Source organism: Phyllobates terribilis, unplaced genomic scaffold (assembly GCF_046119375.1).
Source record: "Phyllobates terribilis strain yellow unplaced genomic scaffold, ASM4611937v1 Scaffold_5__5_contigs__length_657084704, whole genome shotgun sequence".
Taxonomy (NCBI): Eukaryota; Metazoa; Chordata; class Amphibia; order Anura; family Dendrobatidae; genus Phyllobates; species Phyllobates terribilis.
In genome coordinates this window covers 415,487,988-415,511,662 of record NW_027362765.1, presented here as the reverse complement: position 1 = coordinate 415,511,662, position 23,675 = coordinate 415,487,988, and the positions used below count along the sequence as shown (strand labels likewise).

General features: G+C 46.2%; 1 protein-coding gene across 1 annotated transcript in view; it reads left to right on the top strand.

Annotated features, from left to right (window-relative positions):
* The window catches only part of LOC141273395 (alpha-2-macroglobulin-like), a 257,598-nt gene that overhangs the window by 163,517 nt on the left and 70,406 nt on the right, over positions 1–23,675 (top strand). The window contains exons 18-20 of the mRNA XM_073685161.1: positions 14,431–14,602; positions 18,914–19,139; positions 20,804–20,930. Of these exons, the coding sequence (XP_073541262.1) occupies positions 14,431–14,602; positions 18,914–19,139; positions 20,804–20,930 (525 nt within the window). The remainder of the gene's footprint in view (positions 1–14,430; positions 14,603–18,913; positions 19,140–20,803; positions 20,931–23,675) is intronic.

Sequence of the window (23,675 nt, the reverse complement as noted above, 5' to 3'; positions counted from 1 at the left end):
ATGCTAGCAGCAGGGTACGCCAGCACCTACAAGCCGTAGAGAGCCAGTTCATGCCACGTGTCCAGCTTATAATTATAAGGCACAGAGGAATCAGGGAGGGCGTTGGTATGGTTGGCAAGCTACTACTTCAGATCTTCATAAAATTATCCCTTCTTGTGAGAGTACCCCACGCATCAGGGTCTGTGTGATGGAAGGGTCTGAGAAAACTCTCCAAGACCTTTGACAGTGTTCCCCTGCCTCTGCTGGATTGTATTTGTGTCTCTCTCGCCTGTACTCCTTGGTTGTCCAACAAACTGTGACCTTTGCCGCCAGCATTTTCAGATCGGATTTTTTTTTATAATTCCACATCAAGGGTCTTCTGGTTCTGCACCATTTTAGTAGACCTGTCTGCCATGGGAATGAAAGATAGAACGTTCTCCTTGTAGCATGGGTCTAGAAGTGTTGCCAACCAGTAATGACTGTCACCCAAATTTCGGACAACACGAGGGTCACGGGAAAGGCAACGTAACATAAACTCAGCCATGTATGCCAGACTGCTAACAGGCAAGACTTCCATGTCCTCACCAAGAGGACGACTGACCATGCTCTCCTCCTCTCCTCCTCCTCCTCCTCCCTGTCCTCAGGCCATTCACACTGAACAGACGGTATGACAGTTGTGTGGGTAGTGCCGTCTATAGAGCAGGAAACTGGCTCCTGTTCTTCCTTCTCCTCTATCTCTTCATCATTGTCACTAGTGTTGAGCGAGCACTAAAATGCTCGGGTACTCGTTGTTCGCGTCAAGCTAATTAGAATACTCGAGTGCTCGGTCCGAGTTACGAGCCCAATGTAAGTCTATGGGAAACTCTAGTATTTTTCCAGCTTCTCCCCCCGGCGGTCTGCAGAGGGCCTAAAAATTGCCCAAATCGATGGGAACAGTGCTGAAATTACATGGGAACAGCATGGGGAAGATCCCTGGAAGCATTTCTGACTCCCAGGTCACTGCTGTCAACAACGTTGTCAGAGGAATTACGCCACTTTTATGGACTCACAAGAAAACATACAAAAATGAAACCAAAATGGATTTTCCTGGGCAATATGTTAATGAACATCCTTTCCAGGATAATGACTTGTATATAAGGCAAAATAAATAACCAAAAACAAAAATGGTCCTCCACACCTTGGTCTATGTTCACACGTAGCGTTTTTGATGCGTTTTTGAACTTTTGCATTGCTTTCAACCAAGACAAATGCATTCACTGGGAAATGTCATTTTAACATTTTACAACCTTATCTGGCCATGTGTTGTGTGACACATCATCAGACACATGCATACAGTGCTGAGAAGACATGGGAACAGCATGGGGAAGACCCTTGGAAGCATCTCTGACTCCCAGGTCACTGCCTAAAAGTGTGCCCATTATAAGTGATCCTTGGCACATGCGAAGATGCCTCCTGCCATGTACCTGTCGTTGCAGACTAGCAAAAATCACCGTCCACGTTCTTGTCCCAGCACAGCGTTCATTTGACCCTACCCCATTCCTTGGAATGCAAGCGCAAGCATGCAGCCAGCAATCAACCCACCCACAGGCTGCAATACTATACTGCCAAATTTTTGACAGCAACTTGCACTTGAAATGTGGCCTTTTAGGCTTGTGGAGGCGGAAGCTGTCCACAACCTTATGGCTTCAGCGTCCGGGTATCCATACTCGGTCCCTAGCCCCCACTATTTGTCCCGGTGTTGTCTCCGCCTTCCACAAGCATGGGTCTTACAACATTGACAAGTAAATATGGCCAGGGACGGTACAGAGCCAGTCCACAGCTTTTTGTGAGAGTTGTACTGTATTTTACCATAGCCATATTTTTTAGCTCAGTGAAAGGACTGACCTGGGAACCCTATCTACTCCAGATGTAATTTCTCCCAGGAAGTCCTCTAATGCAATGTGGCGCCCCTGAGGGTTCGACCGCCACAGGAATGCTGCACTTCTTCAATGGAGTGTGGAGTTCCTCCTCTGAGGTAAGGCCGGTGTGATGGTAGTGACCTAACCTTTTGCATCCAACACCACATTTCCACCAGAGGGAGCTATTATGCACTAGGTGCTGCTCCCCTGGTTACAGGGAGACTGGGGAACACAAAGTGGTAGGAACCAGTTAGTGGGTGTGGGTGGAGGAACAGTTAGTTAGTGACACTTCTAATTTCATATTTAATAGAATGCCATCTTTGATCTTGGTCTCTGGCAGTCTGTCTGTCAAGTGGTCCTAGTTGGTCCTTAGGTTCTTCATTGGTCTTTCTGCTGGTTCTCTTTGGTCTAGCCTTTGCTAGTCTGTCTTCTGTCAAAAGACTGTGTGTTAATGTGACTTCCCTCCGGGAGCGCAGATCCTGTGTGGGCCTGCACCAGTATGGGACACAGCCCTCGTACCTCGATCTTTGGGACTAGAGGTAGGTTGCAGGCAAGGAATGTCTCAACCCGGCCAAGGACCAGGATCAAGAAGGCCCGGGAGCTTTAGAGTGTGGCTCCCTAGCAAATGGGTCCCGGGGAGGATGCAGACGGAGCGGAGCACGCCACCTGTCCTCGCCTACCTGATCTATTCAAAGGGATTCCGGCTGCAAGAGGCGTACCGGCCCCTGACACTCGACCTGGTACTCTATGTCCTGGACGGGAAAGCCCGGTTAGGCCCTGAGGATCCCGCCGGGCCTTGGATGGAGAGGAATTGCCACCCGAGCCCTAGACCTGAGAGGAGCTCAGAGGGAGACCTGGCCTATCTACTACACACACACAGATGGGAAAGGGTGAAGTCTGCAGTGCAGGAACACTCTGGTGTAGGGTCGCTACCGAACACTGGACTTCCTCGGAGGTAGACGGACCCCCGTCCCTGGTGGCCGCAGGACTCCGCAAGGAGCAGGGAGAAGCCTTGCGCTACTTAAGAGAACTGTGAGTAAAGCCTTGAAAATTCATCCCTATGGCCTACGGACTGTTCATTACGCACCATACCACGCGACGCGGTACCCGTACTCCCACACTACTACTCCCCCCTCCCCTCCATCCTGCTTTTGCCTGCCCTGAGGCCACGCTCCGCCTGTGGGGAGCAGCGAGAACTCTAGCCGCCATGACACCGGGCCTCAGCGGACTGTAGCGGCGCTGGTGGCGCATCACCAGACACCACAGGTGGCGTAGTCGACAATTACCACTCAACCCGGAAAGCCCTAACATCATTTTTAATGTGACGGCCCTGGGCACGGAACAGGTCCAGGCCACGGCTGCATCCCCCTCAACATCTGACCCGGCTCCGAGTATCCCCCATCTTCCCAGGGCAGGGCTGTGAGCGTCACATCTCTGGCGTAGTCGGCAGGATATCATGCCAGCAGCAATGGAGAAGAGTGCCCATTGCTATCGGGTACTGTGTGCCTAACATCTTGAACTGTTGTTTTTACACTTAAAATGGCGCCCGCCCAAGAAGAACAGGCGCCATGGTGCTGTGAAAAGACTGTCTTTGTACACCTCCCATCATGGGCTGGGCTCCCGCTTGGCGCCAAAAATGTGGACTGCCCCTTCCATCAGAGACTGTCCGTGGGGTAATGCGCGTCAAATTGGATGGGCCGAACGAAGGCGGGCCTGTCAGCATTCCGCCCAGGAACCGCCCCGAAAGAGGAGGAAGAAGCAACGCAACAGGGTGCGGCCATGGCAGTCGGAGCTTGGCAGTCAACGAAGGCAGACATGGATGTCTCTGGGGAGCGAGACCATGCAACCACTGAACCCGGTTCAGGCCCTTCACCCGGCAGAGAGCATGGCGGCAGCGTATTGACTCTGGGAGATATTGAGTTTCTCCACATGGAAGCTCCGGGACTTGCAAGAAGACAGAAAGATGCCCAGGAGGCGGCGACGGCAGCGTGGAAAGCGGAGATGCTGCAACGTATCCGAGACCGCCGCCGAGGAGTGGAAGTTCCAGGACTAGTAGACTCGGAGGTCGAAGTGGAGCGTGACCTAGCGGCGGGTGAGTCTGCAACCCCTGCCCCGGCTGCAGAGCCAACAGAGACTATCCTGGACCTCATGGCGGAGTACATAGTCCCCCACGCGGTCACCTGGGATCAAGTGCTAGCTCCTGAGCTGCAATCGGCAGCCATCTGTGGGGACCTGCGCTGTCGCGAAAGCTCAGAAACGGAGGTGCCTGGAGCTGCGGAGGAGGCTACCGGCTCCAACCCAGATTGGTCCGCATCATCCGAGGACTTGCAGCAACCCGTCTTCACCCCGTTACCTGCACCAGCGGTGACCTGGCCCGAGGCCGAGGAGTGGGCCTGGGAAAACCAGGGGGGCGACCTAATGGGCTTCACGCGGGAGACCCGATTGGAAGCGCGAAGGAGGAGCCAATGGTGCAGCGACCAAATCTTCCAGCTAGCACGGGAGCAACGTCGGCGGGAGCAACGCTGCGAGCGCCTCGAGGTCAGGACCAAGGCTGCGTAGACTCGGGCGCGTCAGGAGGAGGCCACCTGTCCCAGTCCCCAATATGAAGGCCAGATCATACGTTTTCACCATGAAGAGGGCTGGGGGTTTTTCCGGTGTCCCACCTTCCAGGACGATGTGTTCGTCAGCCGGTGGGACGTCGATCCGCGCCTTAAGAAGGGACATCCCGGCTGGAACCTCTTCCCGGGCGATGCTGTGACTTTCACTCGCCACCAGGGGGAGCGGGGGTAGTACGCCCTGGACGTCCGCAAAGTGTCTGGGAGTGACGCCACCCCGCCTTCAGCCTCAGGTGACCGGCTAGCCTCTGTCGGGAGGAATGAGCCTTTCCCTCCACGACAGCCCCAAGTGTAAAGCAGCCCCCGGCTGCTGTTGTTGTTTAAGGTTTAAATAATTGCAGCTATTTTTGTGTTTTTCTTCCTATATACAGAGACTTTGGTCCCTACGGACTATGGCAGGCGGCGGACTGCATTGTAAATTGTTATGCATCTATTTAGGTGCTTCCTATTGGTTTTATACAAAACCGTGCCTTCCTTCTACCTCAGACCTCAGAAGCAAAACCTGTCTGGAGTGGCTTGTGTGGGGGTCCAGCTCCGGATCTTCATGCCCTGCAGCCACCCCAGGGTCCACGTAGAGGGTTTAGGGCAGGTCCCTCTTTCTACTGAACTGACCGTCGTCACCTTTAAGCAGTCCGCTGCCTTGATCAAAAAGTCTCTTGTCTTAATTTATACTTTTTGCACTTTTATATATTTGTACTTTTATAATTTTATACTTTTGCACTTTTGTATTCTAATAACCGTTATGCAACGTTACAAGAAACGTGCCTCCCATAAAGGGATGATAGTTTTACTTGTTGTTATAAAAAGAATTTTCCTGGGTCTTGCTTCCTTTGCAGCCGGCGGACGTGCTGTGTTTTACCAGGGGAGAATGTGGCGCCCCTGAGGGTTCGACCGCCACAGGAATGCTGCACTTCTTCAATGGAGTGTGGAGTTCCTCCTCTGAGGTAAGGCCGGTGTGATGGTAGTGACTTAACCTTTTGCATCCAACACCACATTTCCACCAGAGGGAGCTAGTATGCACTAGGTGCTGCTCCCCTGGTTACAGGGAGACTGGGGAACACAAAGTGGTAGGAACCAGTTAGTGGGTGTGGGTGGAGGAACAGTTAGTTAGTTACACTTCTAATTTCATTTTTAATAGAATGCCATCTTTGATCTTGGTCTCTGGCAGTCTGTCTGTCAAGTGGTCCTAGTTGGTCCTTAGGTTCTTCATTGGTCTTTCTGCTGGTTCTCTTTGGTCTAGCCTTTGCTAGTCTGTCAGCTGTCAAAAGACTGTGTGTTAATGTGACTTCCCTCCGGGAGCTCAGATCCTGTGTGGGCCTGCACTGATATGGGACACAGCCCTCGTACCCCGATCTTTGGGACGAGAGGTAGGTTGCAGGCAAGGAATGTCTCAACCCGGCCAAGGACCAGGATCAAGAAGGCCCGGGAGCTTTAGAGTGTGGCTCCCTAGCAAATGGGTCCCGGGGAGGATGCAGACGGAGCGGAGCACGCCACCTGTCCTCGCCTACCTGATCTATTCAGAGGGATTCCGGCTGCAAGAGGGGTACCAGCCCCCGACACCCGACCTGGTACTCTATGTCCTGGATGGGAAAGCCCGGTTAGGCCCTGAGGATCCCGCCGGGCCTCGGATGGAGAGAAATTGCCACCCGAGCCCTACACCTGAGAGGAGCTCAGAGGGAGATCTGGCCTATCTACTACACACGCACAGACGGGAAAGGGTGAAGTCTGTAGTCCAGGAACACTCTGGTGTAGGGTCGCTACCGAACACTGGACTTCCTCGGAGGTAGACGGACCCCTGTCCCTGGTGGCCGCAGGACTCCGCGAGGAGCAGGGAGAAGCCTTGCGCTGCTTAAGAGAACTGTGAGTAAAGCATTGGAAATTCATCCTTATGGCCTCCGGACTGTTCATTGCGCGCCATACCACGCGACGCGGTACCCGTACTCCCACACTACTACTCCCCCCCTCCCCTCCATCCTGCTTTTGCCTGCCCTGAGGCCATGCTACGCCTGTGGGGAGCAGCGAGAACTCTAGCCGCCATGACACAGGGCCTCAGCGGACTGCAGCGGCGCTGGTGGCGCATCACCAGACACCACAGGTGGCGTAGTCGACAATTACCACTCAACCCGGAAAGCCCTAACATAATTTTTAATGTGACGGCCCTGGGCACGGAACGGGTCCAGGCCACGGCTGCATCCCCCTCAACATCTGACCCAGCTCCGAGTATCCCCCATCTTCCTAGAGCAGGGCTGCGAGCGTCACATGCAACTTGATGCATAAGCATTGGCAGCCCGTCCAACATCAGCTCGCACTTATCGGTGGTGCTTCGACTCTCTTTGCCCTTTAATTTCATGATTACAGAGGTGGGCAAAGGCCTGATCTGCAATGCGGTTTCAGAAATTACATGCAATTAAGCACGTCCAATCCACATTAAAAAAAACAGCCATAGAGTGTCCAGGAACCTTCCCACACTCTTTTCTTAGCCAGGACTGCTTCCCGACAGGGTTGGACTGACCCACCAGAGAATCCTCAGGTTGGCCCTGGCTTCTCCATCAAGAGAGTTCATGATAGCGCAAACTTTGCAGCAGCTATTGGGCTCTTGAGTGAGGGAGAAAGGTGAGCCCTCAGAATCAAATCCTCCGATTGGCCCAATGTTTTTCAGTTTGAAACTGCTTCTCAGTGGGAGTAATATTTCACCACAGTCTTATTCTTTAGCTTGGTGAAAGGACTGGCATTGAGGGAAACCGTATCCACTCCAGCTGACATTTCCCTGTCACCAGGTTCTGCCCATTGTCACACATGACCATGCCTGGCTGTATGTTCAGTGGTGAGAGGTCAGAGGGCCTCCTGCAAAAAATGCTCCCATTATTAGGAAGTTTTTATCTCATACTGTTTGCCTATGCAATGAAGCAATGGCTGCCAAAAATTTGGAGAAACTCCAATGCCCCTTGGAAGAGACATAGAGCTCAGAGGGCCTCTTGAAAAAAATGTTCCCATTATTCGGAAGTTTGTCTCCCATACTGTTTGCCTATTCAGTGAAGCAACAGCTGCCAAAAGTTTGGAGGAACTCCAATGCCCCTGTAAAAGACGTAGAGGTCGGAAGGCCTGCTATAAACAATGTTCTCATTATTAAGAAATGGGTCTCCCATTATGTTTGCCTATGCAGTGAAGCAATGGCTGCCAAAAATTTAGAGGAACTCTAATGCTCCTTGCAAGAGACCTAGAGGTCGGAGGGCCTCTTGAAAACAATGTTCCCATTATTAGGAAGTGGGCCTCCCATACTGTTTGTTTATGCAATGAAGCAACAGCTGCCAAAAATTTGAAGGATCTCCAATGCCCCTTGCAAGAGACGTAGAGGTCGGAGGGCCTCCTGAAAACAATGTTCCCATTATTAGGAATTTTGTCTCGCATACTGTTTGCCTATGCAGTGAAGCAATGGCTGCCATAGATTTTGAGGAACTCCAATGCCCCTTGCAACAGACATAGAGGTCAGAGGGCTTCCTGAAAAACAATGTTCTCATTATTAGGAAGTGCGTCTTCCAGGTTTTTTGCCTATTCAGTGAAGCAATGGCTGCCAAAAAATTTGAGGAACTCCAAATCCCCTTGCAAGAGACGTAGAGGTCGGAGGGTTCCCATTATTAGTTTGTGAGTCTCCCATACTGTTTGCTTATGCAGTCAAGCAACGGCTGACAAAAATTTGGAAGAACTCTATTGCCCCTTGCAAGAGATGTAGAGGTCGGAGGGCCTTCTGAATACAAAATTCCCATTATCAGGAAGTGGGTCTCCCATACTATTTGCCTATGCAGTGAAGCAACGGCTGCCAAAAATTTGGAGGAACTCCAATGCCCCTTGCAAGAGACGTAGAGGTCGGCAGGCCTCCTACAAAAAATGCTCCCATTATTAGGAAGTGTGTCTCCAATACTGTTTGCCTATGCAGTGAAGCAACGGCTGGCTAAAATTTTGAGGAACTCCAATGCCCCTTGCAAGACACATAGAGGTTGGAGGGTCTTCTGAAAACAATGTTCCCATTATTAGGAAGTTTGTCTCCCATACTGTTTGCCTATGCAGTGAAGCAACGGCTGACAAAAATTTGGAGGAACTCCAATGCCCCTTGCAAGAGACATAGAGGTTGGAGGGCCTGCTGAATAGAATGTTCCAATTATTAAGAAGTGGGTCTCCCATACTATTTGCCTATGCAGTGAAGCAACGGCTGTCAAAAATTTGGAGGAATTCCAATGCCCCTTGCAATAGACGTAGAGGTCGGAGGGCCTCCTACAAAAAATGCTCCCATTTTTAGAAAGTGTGTCTCCCATACTGTTTGTCTATTCAGTGAAGCAATGGTTGCCAAAAATTTGGAGGAACTCCACTGCCGCTTGTAAGAGACGTAGCGGTCTGAGGGCCTCCTGAAAACAATGTTTCCATTATTAGGAAGTGGGTCTCCCATACTGTTTGCCTATGCAGTGAAGCAATGGCTGGCAAAAATTTGGAGGAACTACAAATGTAGAGTTCCAACGCATTGGAACATCACACACCAGTCGGTGCACCGGAAGCTGCAAATGCTGCTGAAGCACTGAAAGGTCGGCGGAAGCTGTTGCTGACTTTCTAAAATGAGTACACAGGCGGCGTACTTTGACAAGCAGATCTGACAGATCCAGGTAGGTTTTGAGAAACCGCTGAACCGTGATGTTAAGCACATGTTCATGGCATGGTAGGTGTGTGAGCTCGCCTTGCCTCAGAGACGCCATCAGGTTCCGGCCATTGTCACACACGACCATGCCTTGCTGTATCTTCACCTAAACATATTAGCTTCAGCACAGCCTATTGCCGCTTGGCTGAGGCAGTGCTGCAGTGCTTCCAGCTTGTGACTGATGTGGTCATTTCGGAGATGGAGGCTGAAGAGGAGGAGGAGGAGGTGCAGGAGCTGTAGAATGTGGGCGCAACCCTGAGTGACTCAGGGCCCGCAATCCTCGGCGTCGGGAGGATGTGTTCCATCCCAAGGTCTGACTGGGTTCCAGCTTCCATTATATTAACCCAGTGTGCCATCAGCGAGATGTACCATCCCTGCCAAGCCTAAAAGCCAACATTTCAAGCACAAGCATTCGTGAAATGTGTGAGTTTAGTAGTGTGGTCGTGGGGGGGCTTGGCTGCGTATTTGCGCTTGAATTCCAAGGACTGTGGTAGGGAAACCTGAATTCTGCACTGGGACCAGGACCTGATGGTAGTAGTTGGGAGTGTGCAACCACAGGTGCAGGGTGGGAGGCATCTTCACATGTGCCATGGACTGGATTGGTGTGCATGCACAACAGCAGAACAAGCAGTGGTGTCACTTGCAGGCACTGTTTCTGGACTCTGACGTATGGCCCACCTAGTCGGGTGCTTTGCTGTCATGTGCTGAGCATACTGGTGGTAGTGAAGCTGCTAGTTTTGCTACCCCTGCTGATGCTGGCCTGGCAGGTAGTGCAAATGGCCTTTTTGGGGTTATCTGCACAGTCTTTAAAAAACAACCTGTCTCGGAAAGACCTAACAGTTGTACTGGCAACTTCTGTCGTGTTGATGTTCCGAGGAGCGGTTGCCCGCCTTGTGTCTTTGACCTCCACACTGCTTGTTTATGCCTGTTGTGGTGCTACGCCTCCCTCCCCTTTTGTGCTACTGTCCTCACTCTGCATGTTATCTTGCCCGGTTGGGTCAGTGATTTCATCATCGACCACCTCGTCTTCCACTTCCGCACTCTGGTCTTCCTCCTGACTTTCTGGCAATTGTTTTTCATCATCATCCACCTTTTGCAACAATAATTTCACTTTCCCACCGTTGCCTTCATGTGACCGTGACTGCTCAAATATTTGGGCATCTGGACACGTGTTCTCCTCTTGCCCTACTTGAATCTGGCTGTGCGAAAGGCCCAAATCTATAAATGGAAAAGTGAACAGCTCTTCAAAGTGTCCAAGTGTGGGATAACTTGTCTCCGGGCACTCGACAGGGTGGAAGAAATGAGGATCAGGATGAGGAATAAGCGGTCCACACTCACGGCTACTGAGACTTTACTGTGTGAAAGATAGGATGGTGGTGGTTGTGTCAAAGTGACTAGAAGCATGATCTGCTATCCAATCAACAACCTTTTTACACTACTCTGGGTTAAATAGTGGTGTACTGTGGTCCCCTAGTAATTGAGCAATTGGGACAGGAAGGTCTGGCGACAAGATGTGGGCGCTTGTTGTGGCACAATTTCATCTTACCCAAGGCCTCGGCCTCTGCATGCACCATCACGTCCACTTCTCCATCCTTTACCATGCACCTTGCCCATTTTAAATGGAGGATAATATTTTGCGAGGTCGTTACAAATGGCTTAAATAGCGGCCTTGTAATTTCCAATTATTGCCAGTGACCACACGTGAATAGCTTAACTGACACACTGCTGCCAAACTCTAAATGGATTACAATATTTTTCATGTTCACTACAAATGGCTGGATTTGTACCACAGTTATATACAGTACAGACCAAAAGTTTGGACACACCTTCTCATTTAAAGATTTTTCTGTATTTTCATGACTATGAAAATTGTACATTCACACTGAAGGCATCAAAACTATGAATTAACACATGTGGAATTATATACTTAACAAAAAAGTGTGAAACAACTGAAAATATGTCTTATATTCTAGGTTCTTCAAAGTAGCCACCTTTTGCTTTGATGACTGCTTTGCACACTCTTGGCATTCTCTTGATGAGCTTCAAGAGGTAGTCACCGGAAATGGTTTTCACTTCACAGGTGTGCCCTGTCAGGTTTAATAAGTGGGATTTCTTGCCTTATAAATGGGGTTGGGACCATCAGTTGTGGTGTGCAGAAGTCTGGTGGATACACAGCTGATAGTCCTACTGAATAGACTGTTAAAATTTGTATTATGGCAAGAAAAAAGCAGCTAAGTAAAGAAAAACGAGTGTCCATCATTACTTTAAGAAATGAAGGTCTGTCAGTCCGAAAAATTGGGCAAACTTTGAAAGTGTCCCCAAGTGCAGTTGCAAAAACCATCAAGCTCTACAAAGAAACTGGCTCACATGAGGACCGCCCCAGGAAAGGAAGACCAAGAGTCACCTCTGCTTCTGAGGATAAGTTTATCTGAGTCACCAGCCTCAGAAATTGCAGGTTAACAGCAGCTCAGATTAGAGACCAGGTCAATGCCACACAGAGTTCTAGCAGCAGACACATCTCTACAACAACTGTTAAGAGGAGACTTTGTGCAGCAGGCCTTCATGGTAAAATAGCTGCTAGGAAACCACTGCTAAGGACAGGCAACAAGCAGAAAAGACTTGTTTGGGCTAAGGAACACAAGGAATGGACATTAGACCAGTGGAAATCTGTGCTTTGGTCTGATGAGTCCAAATTTGAGATCTTTGGTTCCAACCACCGTGTCTTTGTGCGGCGCAGAAAAGGTGAACGGATGGACTCTACATGCCTGGTTCCCACCGTGAAGCATGGAGGAGGAGGTGTGATGGTGTGGGGGTGCTTTGCTGGTGACACTGTTGGGGATTGATTCAAAATTGAAGGCATACTGAACCAGCATGGCTACCACAGCATCTTGCAGCGGCATGCTATTCCATCCGGTTTGCATTTAGTTGGACCATCATTTATTTTTCAACAGGACAATGACCCCAAACACACCTCCAGGCTGTGTAAGGGCTATTTGACCAAGAGGGAGAGTCATGGGGTGCTACGCCAGATGACCTGGCCTCTACAGTCACCAGACCTGAACCCAATCGAGATGGTTTGGGGTGAGCTGGACTGCAGAGTGAAGGCAAAAGGGCCAACAAGTGCTAAGCGTCTCTGGGAACTCCTTCAAAATTGTTGGAAGACCATTTCCGGTGACTACCTCTTGAAGCTCATCAAGAGAATGCCAAGAGTGTGCAAAGCAGTCATCAAATCAAAAGGTGGCTACTTTAAAGAACCTAGAATATAAGACATATTTTCAGTTGTTTCACACTTTTTTGTTAAGTATATAATTCCACATGTGTTAATTCATAGTTTTGATGCCTTCAGTGTGAATGTACAATTTTCATAGTCATGAAAATACAGAAAATTCTTTAAATGAGGTGTGTCCAAACTTTTGGTCTGTACTGTATGATACGTCTGACGGACGCCAATGGTTTTAAATAGCGGCCTTGTAGTTTCCTATTGCCATCAACCACATGTGAATAGCTTTACTGACACACTACTGCCAATCTGTAAATGGAGTGCATTATTTTACACGGTCGCTACAAATGTATGGATTTGTACCGCAGTTATAAGTGATATGTTTGACAGATGCCCACGGTTTTAAATAGCAGTCTTGTAGTTTCCTTTTATTGCCAGTGACCACATGTGAATAGCTTAATTGACACACTGCTGCCAAACTGTAAATGGAGTATATTTTCCACTGTTGCGACATATGGCTGGATTTATACCGCAGTTATATGTGATATGTTTGATGGATGCCCACAGTTTTAAATAGCGGCCTTGTTGTTTCTTATTATTGCCATCGACCAAGTGTGAATAGCTTCACTGAGACACTGCTGCCAAACCGTAAATGGAGTATAATATTTTCCACGGTCGCTACACATGGCTGGATTTGTACCACAGTTATTTGTGATATGTTTGACGGATGGCAATGATTTTAAATAGTGGCCTTGTTTTTTCTTATTATTGCCAGTGACCACATGTGAATAGCTTCACTGACACACTGTTGCCAAACTGTAAATGGAGTACAATATTTTCCACGTTCGCTACAAATGGCTGGATTTGTACCGCAGTTATATGTGATACATCTGACGGATGCCCACTGTTTTAAATAGCGGCCTTGTAGTTTTCTATTATTGCCAGCGACCACGTGTGAATAGCTTCACTGACACACTGCTGCCAAACTGTAAATGGAGTCCAATATTTTCCACGTTCACTACAAATTTCGGGATTTTTATCGCTGTAATATGGGATCAAGTCTGATGATGGAAAAGATCTGACTGTATTATGCAGTGCTATAAAGCAAATGGAGCTGTGAAATGTTGGACTCTATTACTTTTTAAGAATATAATCAGGATTAAGAGAAAAAAAAAACTTATATTTGGTCCAATGGCTCTCTGTAACATGTAGCAGCTGCAGAAGCAGGGAGAATGTGCAATGGACACTATTGTGCTGTATAGTGTTCACAAAGAGAGTGGCAGACAATCCGTGCATGTTCATTAGCTCTCTACAAAGCTCCAAACATGCAGGGCGGGACCCGAGTTCCCGCCTGAGCATCCCAGAAATGCTCGCCGAGCACCAAGCATCTCGAGCAGTAAGATGTTCAGGCGAGTACCGAGCAGTAGCGAGCATACTGGCTCGTCACAAATCATGACCCTCGTAAATAACCAGGTCATGACCAAGTTGACCAGGCCATTTCTTCCCATTCCAGATCAGGCATATTTTCGGGTTTTATCACATGTGATTTTAACGCCTCTAAAAACACTTTTTGTTTGGTTGTTTTAATAGTTTTTTTTCTCTTTTTTTGCTATACATGGGGCTTCATTTTCACATAATTTGCATATTCCTTTTTTTCTTGTTGATATTGGAGAAAAATTTGCAGAAAAAATAAATACATGTCTATTTTCCACATTTTTTGTATTTTTTTTTTATTATGACCACAGTGGAACACTTAAAGGTGTTGCTCGGTCTAAAATGACAAGTCTGCAGTCACTCTGTGTGCCTGAAGACTTGTGAATCCTCACATCACATGTTTCAGTGCCTGGAACATTGATCACATGACCACAAGTATGTGATATGCATTCTCCTGGTCAGAATCCAAGTAGACTGTTTCCACTGAGCTGGTGGCAGCTGATTAGTGGAGGAGTCAAGGGTTGGACTCCAAGCAATCTCATATTGATGGAATATCTGTCATTTTGTTTTTACATTTTTTTTGTGTTTTTATTTACAAAGACAAGGCCCGCAGTGGACGTAGACAAGGACCTAAAACTTCATTTAAAGTCATGACTGCAGAATATGATCCATCACCGGAGCTATCACCAGAGCCATCACCAGAGCCGAAAGAAACTGAAAAAGTAAGAGCATATTTTCCTGAGACCTGGATTTGGGAACTTGTTGCGCTTGGGTAAGTTGTAGACTAAAGTCTCTAAAGAAATATACTTTTAGCAACATACCTGTCTGTCACCCGATAAGTAAACAACACAGACACTTATTGTTTTCTACCTTCTGTGATATTTCTTTTTCTTTTAATTCAAGTGGTTTTCCAGGTTGATAAGGGGTTGTTCAAGAAAAACCTCTATTTCACTGTTTATAAATGGTCTTGTAGCTCTGAACTATTCACTTCAATTGAATGCAAAAATGTCAATTTACATACAATCATAAGAAAAACTAAGTACACCCCCTTTGAATCCTGTGGCTTTACATAACAGGACGTAACAAAAAAAATCTGGTCCTTAGAAGGCTTTAAAATTAGGTAAAGACAATCTCAGATATACAGCAACACATGACAAATTACAGTGTCATTATTTATTTGCCAAAAACTAGGGCAAAATGCAGAAGCAGTGTGAAAAGTTAAGTACACCCTTACTGCTTCTATTGGAATTAATATGGTAAGAAGCAGGTGATTCTAATCAAATGCACGTGTTCATTATGGTCAACTCAATAACTGAAAAGTTCCCAAAATTTATGGCTGCAAATCCAGACCAAATCATCATCATCATCTGTCCAACCCCCGGCATGACAGTAGGTAAGAGTGTTTGTGCTGATATGCTGTCTTTGGTTTTCGCCAAACCTGGCGCAGGGCAAATGCTAAACATCTCCACTCTGTCCTATACAAAGGATATTATTCTAAAAGTTTTGTGGTTTGTTCTGCTGCAACTTTGCAATCAAGCATGTACCTTTATGGATATTTCTGGTGGATCTATTTTCTGAAAGGTATCCCTTCAGATTTCTCTACGTATTCTGTAGATAGGTGAAAAGTTGCAATCTTGGTACAACCCTTTAAAAGTGATGCTGACATGGGTCAGCATAGGCACTTTGATGATTCTGCAGCTATACAGCAAGCTGCAAATCTCAATGTACTCTGCAGCTTTCTGTCACAATCACCATTAAATTGTCAGCAGTTTGTAGTACAACACCTCTACTGTGAGTTCAAACCAGTTGGGCTAGTCTTCATTTACCATCAATGATCTTTGAGAGCACATGACTCTTATGATCTGTTGTCCTTCTTTGGATCACCTTTGGTATATACTAACTACTTTATAACAGGAACACCTCAAAAGACATGTCATTTGGAGATGCTCTGAACCAATTGTTTAGATGTCACATGTTGATTAATTATCACAGGTGTGTCAGAGGTGACAGACAGTCGCCCTGCAGTGGGTTGCAGGAGATTTCTACGTTTGGCATTGCAGACAGCTTCCTAGATAAGAGGCTGTCTTTAGGACCGAGCGGCTACTTCTCTCTTGTTAATTAGCTCTCTGGCCTGGGTGTATACATACATGGTGTGTCTGAGAGGGAGTCGCCTGCTATCTCCATTTCTACCTGTGAAGCTTAGCTTCACCCTCTCTGGAGCTTGAGGCCGTTTGCTTATTTGGAGTTCATATAAAGCTAAGCCTTTTCCCCTGTTTTGTCCATGCTTGTTGTCTATAGAGTTTAGTGGAGGTTGACTAGTGCTCATCTTCTTCCATCCCTAGCCGTAGCTGTACCCCAGGGAGAGTAGGGCGAGGCACGCATGCGGCGATTGCTGAAGAGGCAATATAGGGACGATAGTTGAGACAGGGTGATGCTAGACCAGACTAGGAGGTCTCCACTTCCCCCCTTTCCCTAGTGTCTGGGCTCCCATTCCCTTTTCCCTCTGTGTTGCACTAAGTCTTTCCTACACCTGGCGTGACATTATAGCCGGCTAAGCACATTTTGAAAAGGAAAAAAAAAAAAGGGAACTGACTTTTTTTTTTTTCTTTGTGTGTTTTTGGACGTGCACCTTTCTTTTTTCCTTTCTCCCTTGGGTATGGGTTCATTTGCAGATCGGCTGCACAGGCTGTCTCTGGAGGTGTATGGTGTCCATGGTGAGGTACAGCAGCAGCATCAGCGGTTAAAGGTCGCCAATATGGGGGTCTCTGCAGGTAGGCCTGTCCAGCCTGAACCCAAGGTTGTCCTTCCGGACTGGTTTTCACGTGGTAGGAAAACGTTTTTTGTATTTAATGAGGCATGCAAATTGCATTTTAAACTTCGTCCCTACTGCTCCGGTAATGAGGAGCAACGGGTTGGTATTGTGGTCTCTCTATTGCAGGGCGATCCTCAGTCACCGCACCATTACCGTAGGACTCGGTTTGTCTCCAATCTGTGGAGGGGTTTTTTGGAGCTCTGGCCCTCATCTATGATGACCCTGACTGAGTCACCTTGGCTGAATCTAGGCTATGTCGCCTTCAGCAGGGGATTCGGTCAGTGGAAACATACAGTTCGGAATTCAGTAGATGGGCAACGGATTCCTAATGGAATGACTCAGCCCTTAAAAGTCAGTTTTGTGAGGGGCTTACTGAAAGGTATGTGGAACCTCTTGAGCCATCACCTCTACCACTGACCCCAGTAATGGTTGATGGTAATCTGGAGTTCCAGATTTCGAGGGTTGTAGATTCTCGTCTCCAACGTCATTCTCTACAATACTTGATGCACTGGAAGGCTATGGTCCACAGGAGACGATCTGGGTTTCAGTGTCAGAGGTGAACGCTCCCAGATTGGTTCGCTCATTCCACACCTCTTTTCCTGAGAAACCTGGTCCTGAGTGTACGGAGGCCACTCGTAAAGAGGGGGTACTGTCACGGGTGTGTCAGAGGTGACAGACAGTCGCCCTGCAGTGGGTTGCAGGAGATCTCTACATTTGGCATTGCAGACAGCTTCCAAGATAAGAGGCTGTCTTTAGGACCGAACGGCTACCTCTCTCTTGCCAATTAGCTCTCTGGCCTCGGTGTATATATACATGGTGTGTCTGAGAGGGAGTTGCCGGCTATATCCATTTCTACTTGTGAAGCTTAGCAGGAGCAGTACTTCGTCCTCTCTGAAGCTTGAGGCTGTGTGCTTATTTGGAATTCATCTAAAGCTAAGCCTTTTCCCCTGTTTTGTCCATACTTGTTGTCTATAGAGTTTAGTGGAGGTTGACTAATGCTCATCTCCTTCCATCGCTAGCCATACACCAGGGAGAGTAGGGCGAGGCACGTGTGCGGCGATTGCTGAAGAGGCAATATAGGAACGATAGTTGAGATAGGGTGATGCTAGACCAGATTAGGAGGTCTCTACTTTCCCCCTTTCCCTAGTGTCTGGGCTCCCTTTCCCTTTTTTCTCTGTGTTGCGCTAAGTCTTTCCCACACCTGGTGTGACACTAATGATGTGTTAATCGTCCAATATTTGGCAGTTCAATCAAATTTGGCCAGGAAATTCAAATCACATCAAAATTATTTGATTCAAATTGAATGCTCCTCATTATGCTCAGGAGTCTCTATAGACCACGGAGTATAATAAATGTAGACTGGAAAAAAATATCTGATCGATCACATGACTCACTCTTGCAGCCTCCCATCCACTTTTTTTCAACACCACATGTGACATCTTCTATGGCTATTCTGGCATATTTACTTTGCACCTTCGTCAAAGAACGTAGCGAGTTCACAATATGCATTGTGATATCAGATGTCTCGGAGAAGAATAAAGATTTTAGAGAAGCCGGAGAGAATGCTGTGCATGCTGAGTCATAAGAATGAAGAGATTGGAGGCGGTGTGGAGTACCAAACGAGGGCTGCTGGAATTACAAAAAAATGGATTCAGATGAATACAATTTTTTTTGTAAAATTCAAGGCAAATTCAATTTCCCTAATGTTGACACTTAATACCCAAATTCTTATGCTTACCTATATTTCCTCTTCCAACTTCAAAAACTAACTGTGACTTGCTGCCTAATATTATCCTACCATGAGATAATCATTCATTCATTCATTTCACCTGTCAGTGGTTTTACTGTTATGTCTGACCAGTGTATAAAGGACTAGGGTATATTAGATTTCTATAGCCTTTTTTATACCAAATTAAGCTTTTATTTATATCAAAACAAAGAAAAATTTTAAACAACATTGTTAATGGATCTGTGGAATTATATTAAATTGTGACATCATGCGCTAGGATATGCCATTACTTCCTTGACTGGCAGAGGTCTGATCACAGGGAACCACATTGATCCCATGAATGAAGGCATGAAAGCCCCTTCAGTAACTTCTTTATACATTGCTGTTCCATTTATAATGAGGAATGCTGGGGTTGTTTTCACCTGAAACACTACAGATTAGGACATTGTGCTTTGTAATACGCTTCTTCTGGTAGGGAAACTCCTTTCACTCAATTGCTACAATATTACTGGAAAATAAGACAATATTCTTGTTTAATTTAGAGAATCTGGTAGAATTGAAATCCACCATAAAGCTCCGGATACCATTACTGACTGGAATGCAGGAGCCATATGTATGGGACCCAATGGATTTGGCCTTTCTTCTTCATCATCCCTACGAGTTTTCCAACCATTCTTTGTGGATCTTACCCTCCCCTACTCTGTTGTCCGAGGAGAGTCGTTTACCCTCAAAGCTTCAGTCTTTAACTACCTGAAACAATGCATAAAGGTAAACAATGTGGCAATGTATAAATTATAACTTTTTTTTTAAAGTGCAAGGTTAATCAGGCCAAAGACTGGTGTAGATATAATATTCCAAATACAGTGTCAGACTTATGTACATGGAGTTCACTAGAGAAATTTTTCTTAGAATACACCATCTCATTCCGCTCTAGAGAACAAAATCCCAATATTTTTTTTTCCTAAAAGCCTCTAAACTAGGTATGATGTGACCTTGAAATCTATGCTTGTTATGATGTCTTCTCACAACTGTATTACAGTTGTATTTCAGCACCTTTTCTATAGTTACAATACCTACCTCCAATGCTTCTTCAGATGCAAAGTTAGATCATCATGGGCTTACAATCTGGCCAGTTGCATTAGATATCAAGTTTGGAATTTACTCAGTCATTGAGTACTTGAGACTAATCAACTTAAATGGGCTCCATAAGGCAGCCTCATGTCCAAGCATGGCATATGAACAATGGACATCATAGAGAAGCACCTAATCTGGTTGTGTTGCATTATATGAAAAAAGACCAAGAAGTTGATGGACCTCAGAGATTGCAAACCCTTGTTTACCCAATTTAGGATAGCCGACTGTAGGATGCATTAATCCTTTGTTGAGCCAGTTTAATGCTTGAAAAGTATAATGAAACCAGTGTTGGAGCGAGTTAACATGTTCAAAGTGACTGGTAAATCAAGACTGACATTTCTAATGTCAGTCTTGGTCCAAAACCCTCTGAATTTAGATACACCAAAATCATTATGAAAAGCAAACTGTTAATGAATCTTGCACTTGTTTAGGTTGTCCACGTGACATGTCTGAATTTACTCCTGCTATTACACTTACATCAATTTTCTGGCATAAATTAGAGTGAATCTGATGGGTTGCATGTGATCACACTGTCACGCCAGGTGTGGGAAAGACTTAGTGCAACACAGAGGGAAAAGGGAATGAGAGCCCAGGCACTAGGGAAAGGGGGAAGTGGAGACCTCCTAGTCTTGTCTAGCGTCACCCTGTCTCAACTATCGTCCCTATATTGCCTCTTCAGCAATCTCCACACGCTTGCCTCGCCCTACTCTCCCTGGTGTATGGCTACAGCTAGGGATGGAAGGAGATGAGCACTAGTCAACCTCCACTAAACTCCATAGACAACATGAGTGGACAAAACAGGGGAAATGGCTTAGCTTTAGATGAATTCCAAATGAGCACATGGCCTCAAGCTCCAGAAAGGACGAAGTACTGCTCCTGCTAAGTTTCACAAGTAGAAATGGATATAGCCGACGACTCCCTCGCAGACACACCAGGTATATATACACCCAGGCCAGAGAGCTAATTAGCATTAGAGAGGCAGCCGCTTGGTCTCAAAGACAGCGTCCCATCTAAGAAGCTGTCTGCAATTCCAAACGTAGAGATCTCCTGCAACCCACTGCAGGGCGACTGATGAGGAAATCAATATGTAAGTGTCAAAATTCACTAAATGATCAAATTGAATAGTCCAACAATTGTAAAAGTTTATGTACCCAATTACGACAGGCTCATTACAAGGTCTTCTGCTGGGCCAGTTCAATCCAGCCTTAATTAAAGATTGTTAAAGACTAGAAATTGGAGTTTTAGTTAATTGTTTCTATATGTATTGTTTTTACTATTTTTAAACCTTTATTTTCCAGGTTCGCATCAACCTGCAGACCACCGATGAGTTAGAAGAAACGCATTGTGCTGACTGTGAATATAAGAGTTGTATTTGTGCAGATGAAAGCAAAACCTTCTACTGGAACCTAAAAGCCTCTAAACTGGGTATGATGTGGCCTTGAAATCTATGCTTGTTATGCTGTCTTCTCACAACGTTGTATTTCAGTACCTTTTCTATGGTTACAATACCTGTCTCTAATGCTTCTACAGACCCAAATTTAGATCATCACAAGGTTACAATCTGGCCAGTTGCTTTAGCTATCAAGTTTGGAATTTATTCTGTCATTGAGTACTTAAGACTAATCAACTTAAATGGCCTCAAATAGGGCAACCTCATGTCCTAATACGGCATATGAACAATGATCATCATACAAGAAAGCACCCAATCTGGTTGTGTCACATTAGTAATATACAAATCGTTAAAATTAACTTTTAAAACAGTTTGCACTTTGTGCCAATTGCTTATGAATAGTCTTCTGGAGGTATTACATTTGGGAAGGATCAGTCAGAGATCGAGACTTATTCATTTAAGTCTTGATTTACATTTCCTGGCCACTTTATGTCAGCCTATATTTGCCTCGTACTATTCTGGGGTATGTGCTGTTGGTTTATAATCCCCAGTTATGCTTAATACAGTGATGTGTACTGTATCTAGCTTCATTTTTTTGAATATCTCTGATTGGCTGTATAGATCATGTGATCAATGTCACGCGAGCCCTGGAAGGAAGTGAGTAAAGCTGTTATTATTTTAATTGGGGGAAACATAATGAGTGAGAAGGGTCCCAGTAGTGGACAACACCTTTTAAATTCATATTTTCTATAACAAATGTGAATTCTAAACACAATTGTTATAACTTTAGTTATAAAATTATGACACTTTTTTTTACAACCTGACTTCCAAAAAAGTTGGACAACAAGAATGCAATGATGTTGAAATATCATAAAGCCATATTTTATTCTTAACAGAACATAGAACTCAGATCAGAAGGTAAAAGTTAGACATTTTTCATTTAACTTTATTTGGAAAAACTAACTCATTTTAGAAATTAATGGCAGAAACATATCACAAAAAAAGTTGGGACAGAGTTAGCAAAAGACTGGTAAAGTAAGTTGTACTGATGAAAAACAGTTGGAGAATCAATAGGCAAGTAAGTCACATGACCATCTACAAAACAAAAAGCATGCTAGAGAGGTAGGGTCTCTCAGAAGCAAAGATGGTCAGAGGTTCACCAATCTGTGAACATCTTCATCTTAAAATTGTGGAAAAATTTCAGATAATATATTCGTCAATGTAAAATTGCAAAGACTTTTATCAAACCATCTATAGTACATAATATTATCAAAAGATTCAGAGATTCTGGAAAAATCCATGTGCACAAGGGAAAAGGCCAACAGCCAGTATTTGATGTTTGTGATCTACGGTCCTCCAGGCATGTATTGGTTAAGCTTAGGAATACATCCAGACATCATTGTCTGTGAGCACAATTCACCATGCAATCCACAGATGAAAATTAAAACTCCATTATGCAAAGAAGAAGCCATATATTGACACAATCCAAAAATACTCTGGTCTTTATCGGCCAAAGTTAATTTAGAATGAACTGATAAGGAGAGAGACCCTCTATCAGCGAACAGTTCTGAAACCTGTGTCTATAATGGCATAGGGTTGCATTAGTGGCTTTGGCATTGGCGGCTTTCACATCTTGAAAGGCTTAATCAATGCTGGGTATTATATTGAGGTTTTAGAACAATATATGTTCCCATCCAGACAATGTCTATGACGCGCCCCCTGGGCCATGGGGATACCCGGAGCCGGGCCTGTAGATGCTGGGGCATTGACCCGGTCCGTGACCCAGGGCAGTCAAACCAGGGTAGTCTATGTGTCTCTGTTATATATAGTCCGACTACGCCACCTGTGGGATGCGGTTATTGGGAACCGCTGCTGCAGAGCAGTCCACTGAAGCTGATGGTGTGTGCAGCAAGGTGATGTGACTCCCCACAGGAAGAGTGGAGCTTCAGGGCAGCGTGTATGGATGATGGTGGGGATAGTGCCTGGATCAGTAATGATAACACGGAGTCTTTGCAGTGCAGTCCTAGGGTCTTTACTGGTGGCAATTATATAGGCCCCAACGGGAGTTCTTGCTAGGGATGAGGGCCTGGTCAGTCTGGGAGCAATCCTAGAATCCCCGTGGCCAGGTGGAGTTGTAGGCCTGCCGTTCTGACTGTACTCTTTGGCTATCCCGCTTATAGTCGTGTTGTAGCCCAAGTCCCTGAGTGTGACGTGCTGTGCTCACCCTGATGGCTGGCGACTCGGATCCCGTGTATTCCTCGCTCCTCTGTGGCGGTACTGGTCCTTTCGTGTGGCTGAGCCTCCGGGCTTCTGTTGGGCCAGGAGACCTGCAATCCCCTGCCCTGCGGTATCTGCTGCTGGGCCTGAAGGGTCCCACAGCCTCGGACTCCGGAGTCCGGTCCTCTATGTACACAGGCCAGGACGAGCTATTTCCAGCTCCAGTCCCTGGCTCCTTGCTCCTTTGTGTCCTACTTGACTCCTGACACTGACTACACTCTGACTAGACTCAGACTAGACTCCCTAACCCCGCCTCTAGACCCAGTTATAAAGGGCAGGATCCTCCCCTCTCTGGTCTGGAGCAGGAGGTGTTGCTGTTGTGTGTTCCTGACCAGGATACTCCTGTTTTGCTCCCAGACATGGTATTACTACCACTGTGGTAACCAGACCCTCTGGGGTGCCACATCTATTTCAGGGAAGGCCTTGCATATTTCAACAAGACAATGCTAAACCACATACTGTACCCATCATAACATAATGCCTTTGCAGAAGAAGAGTTTGTG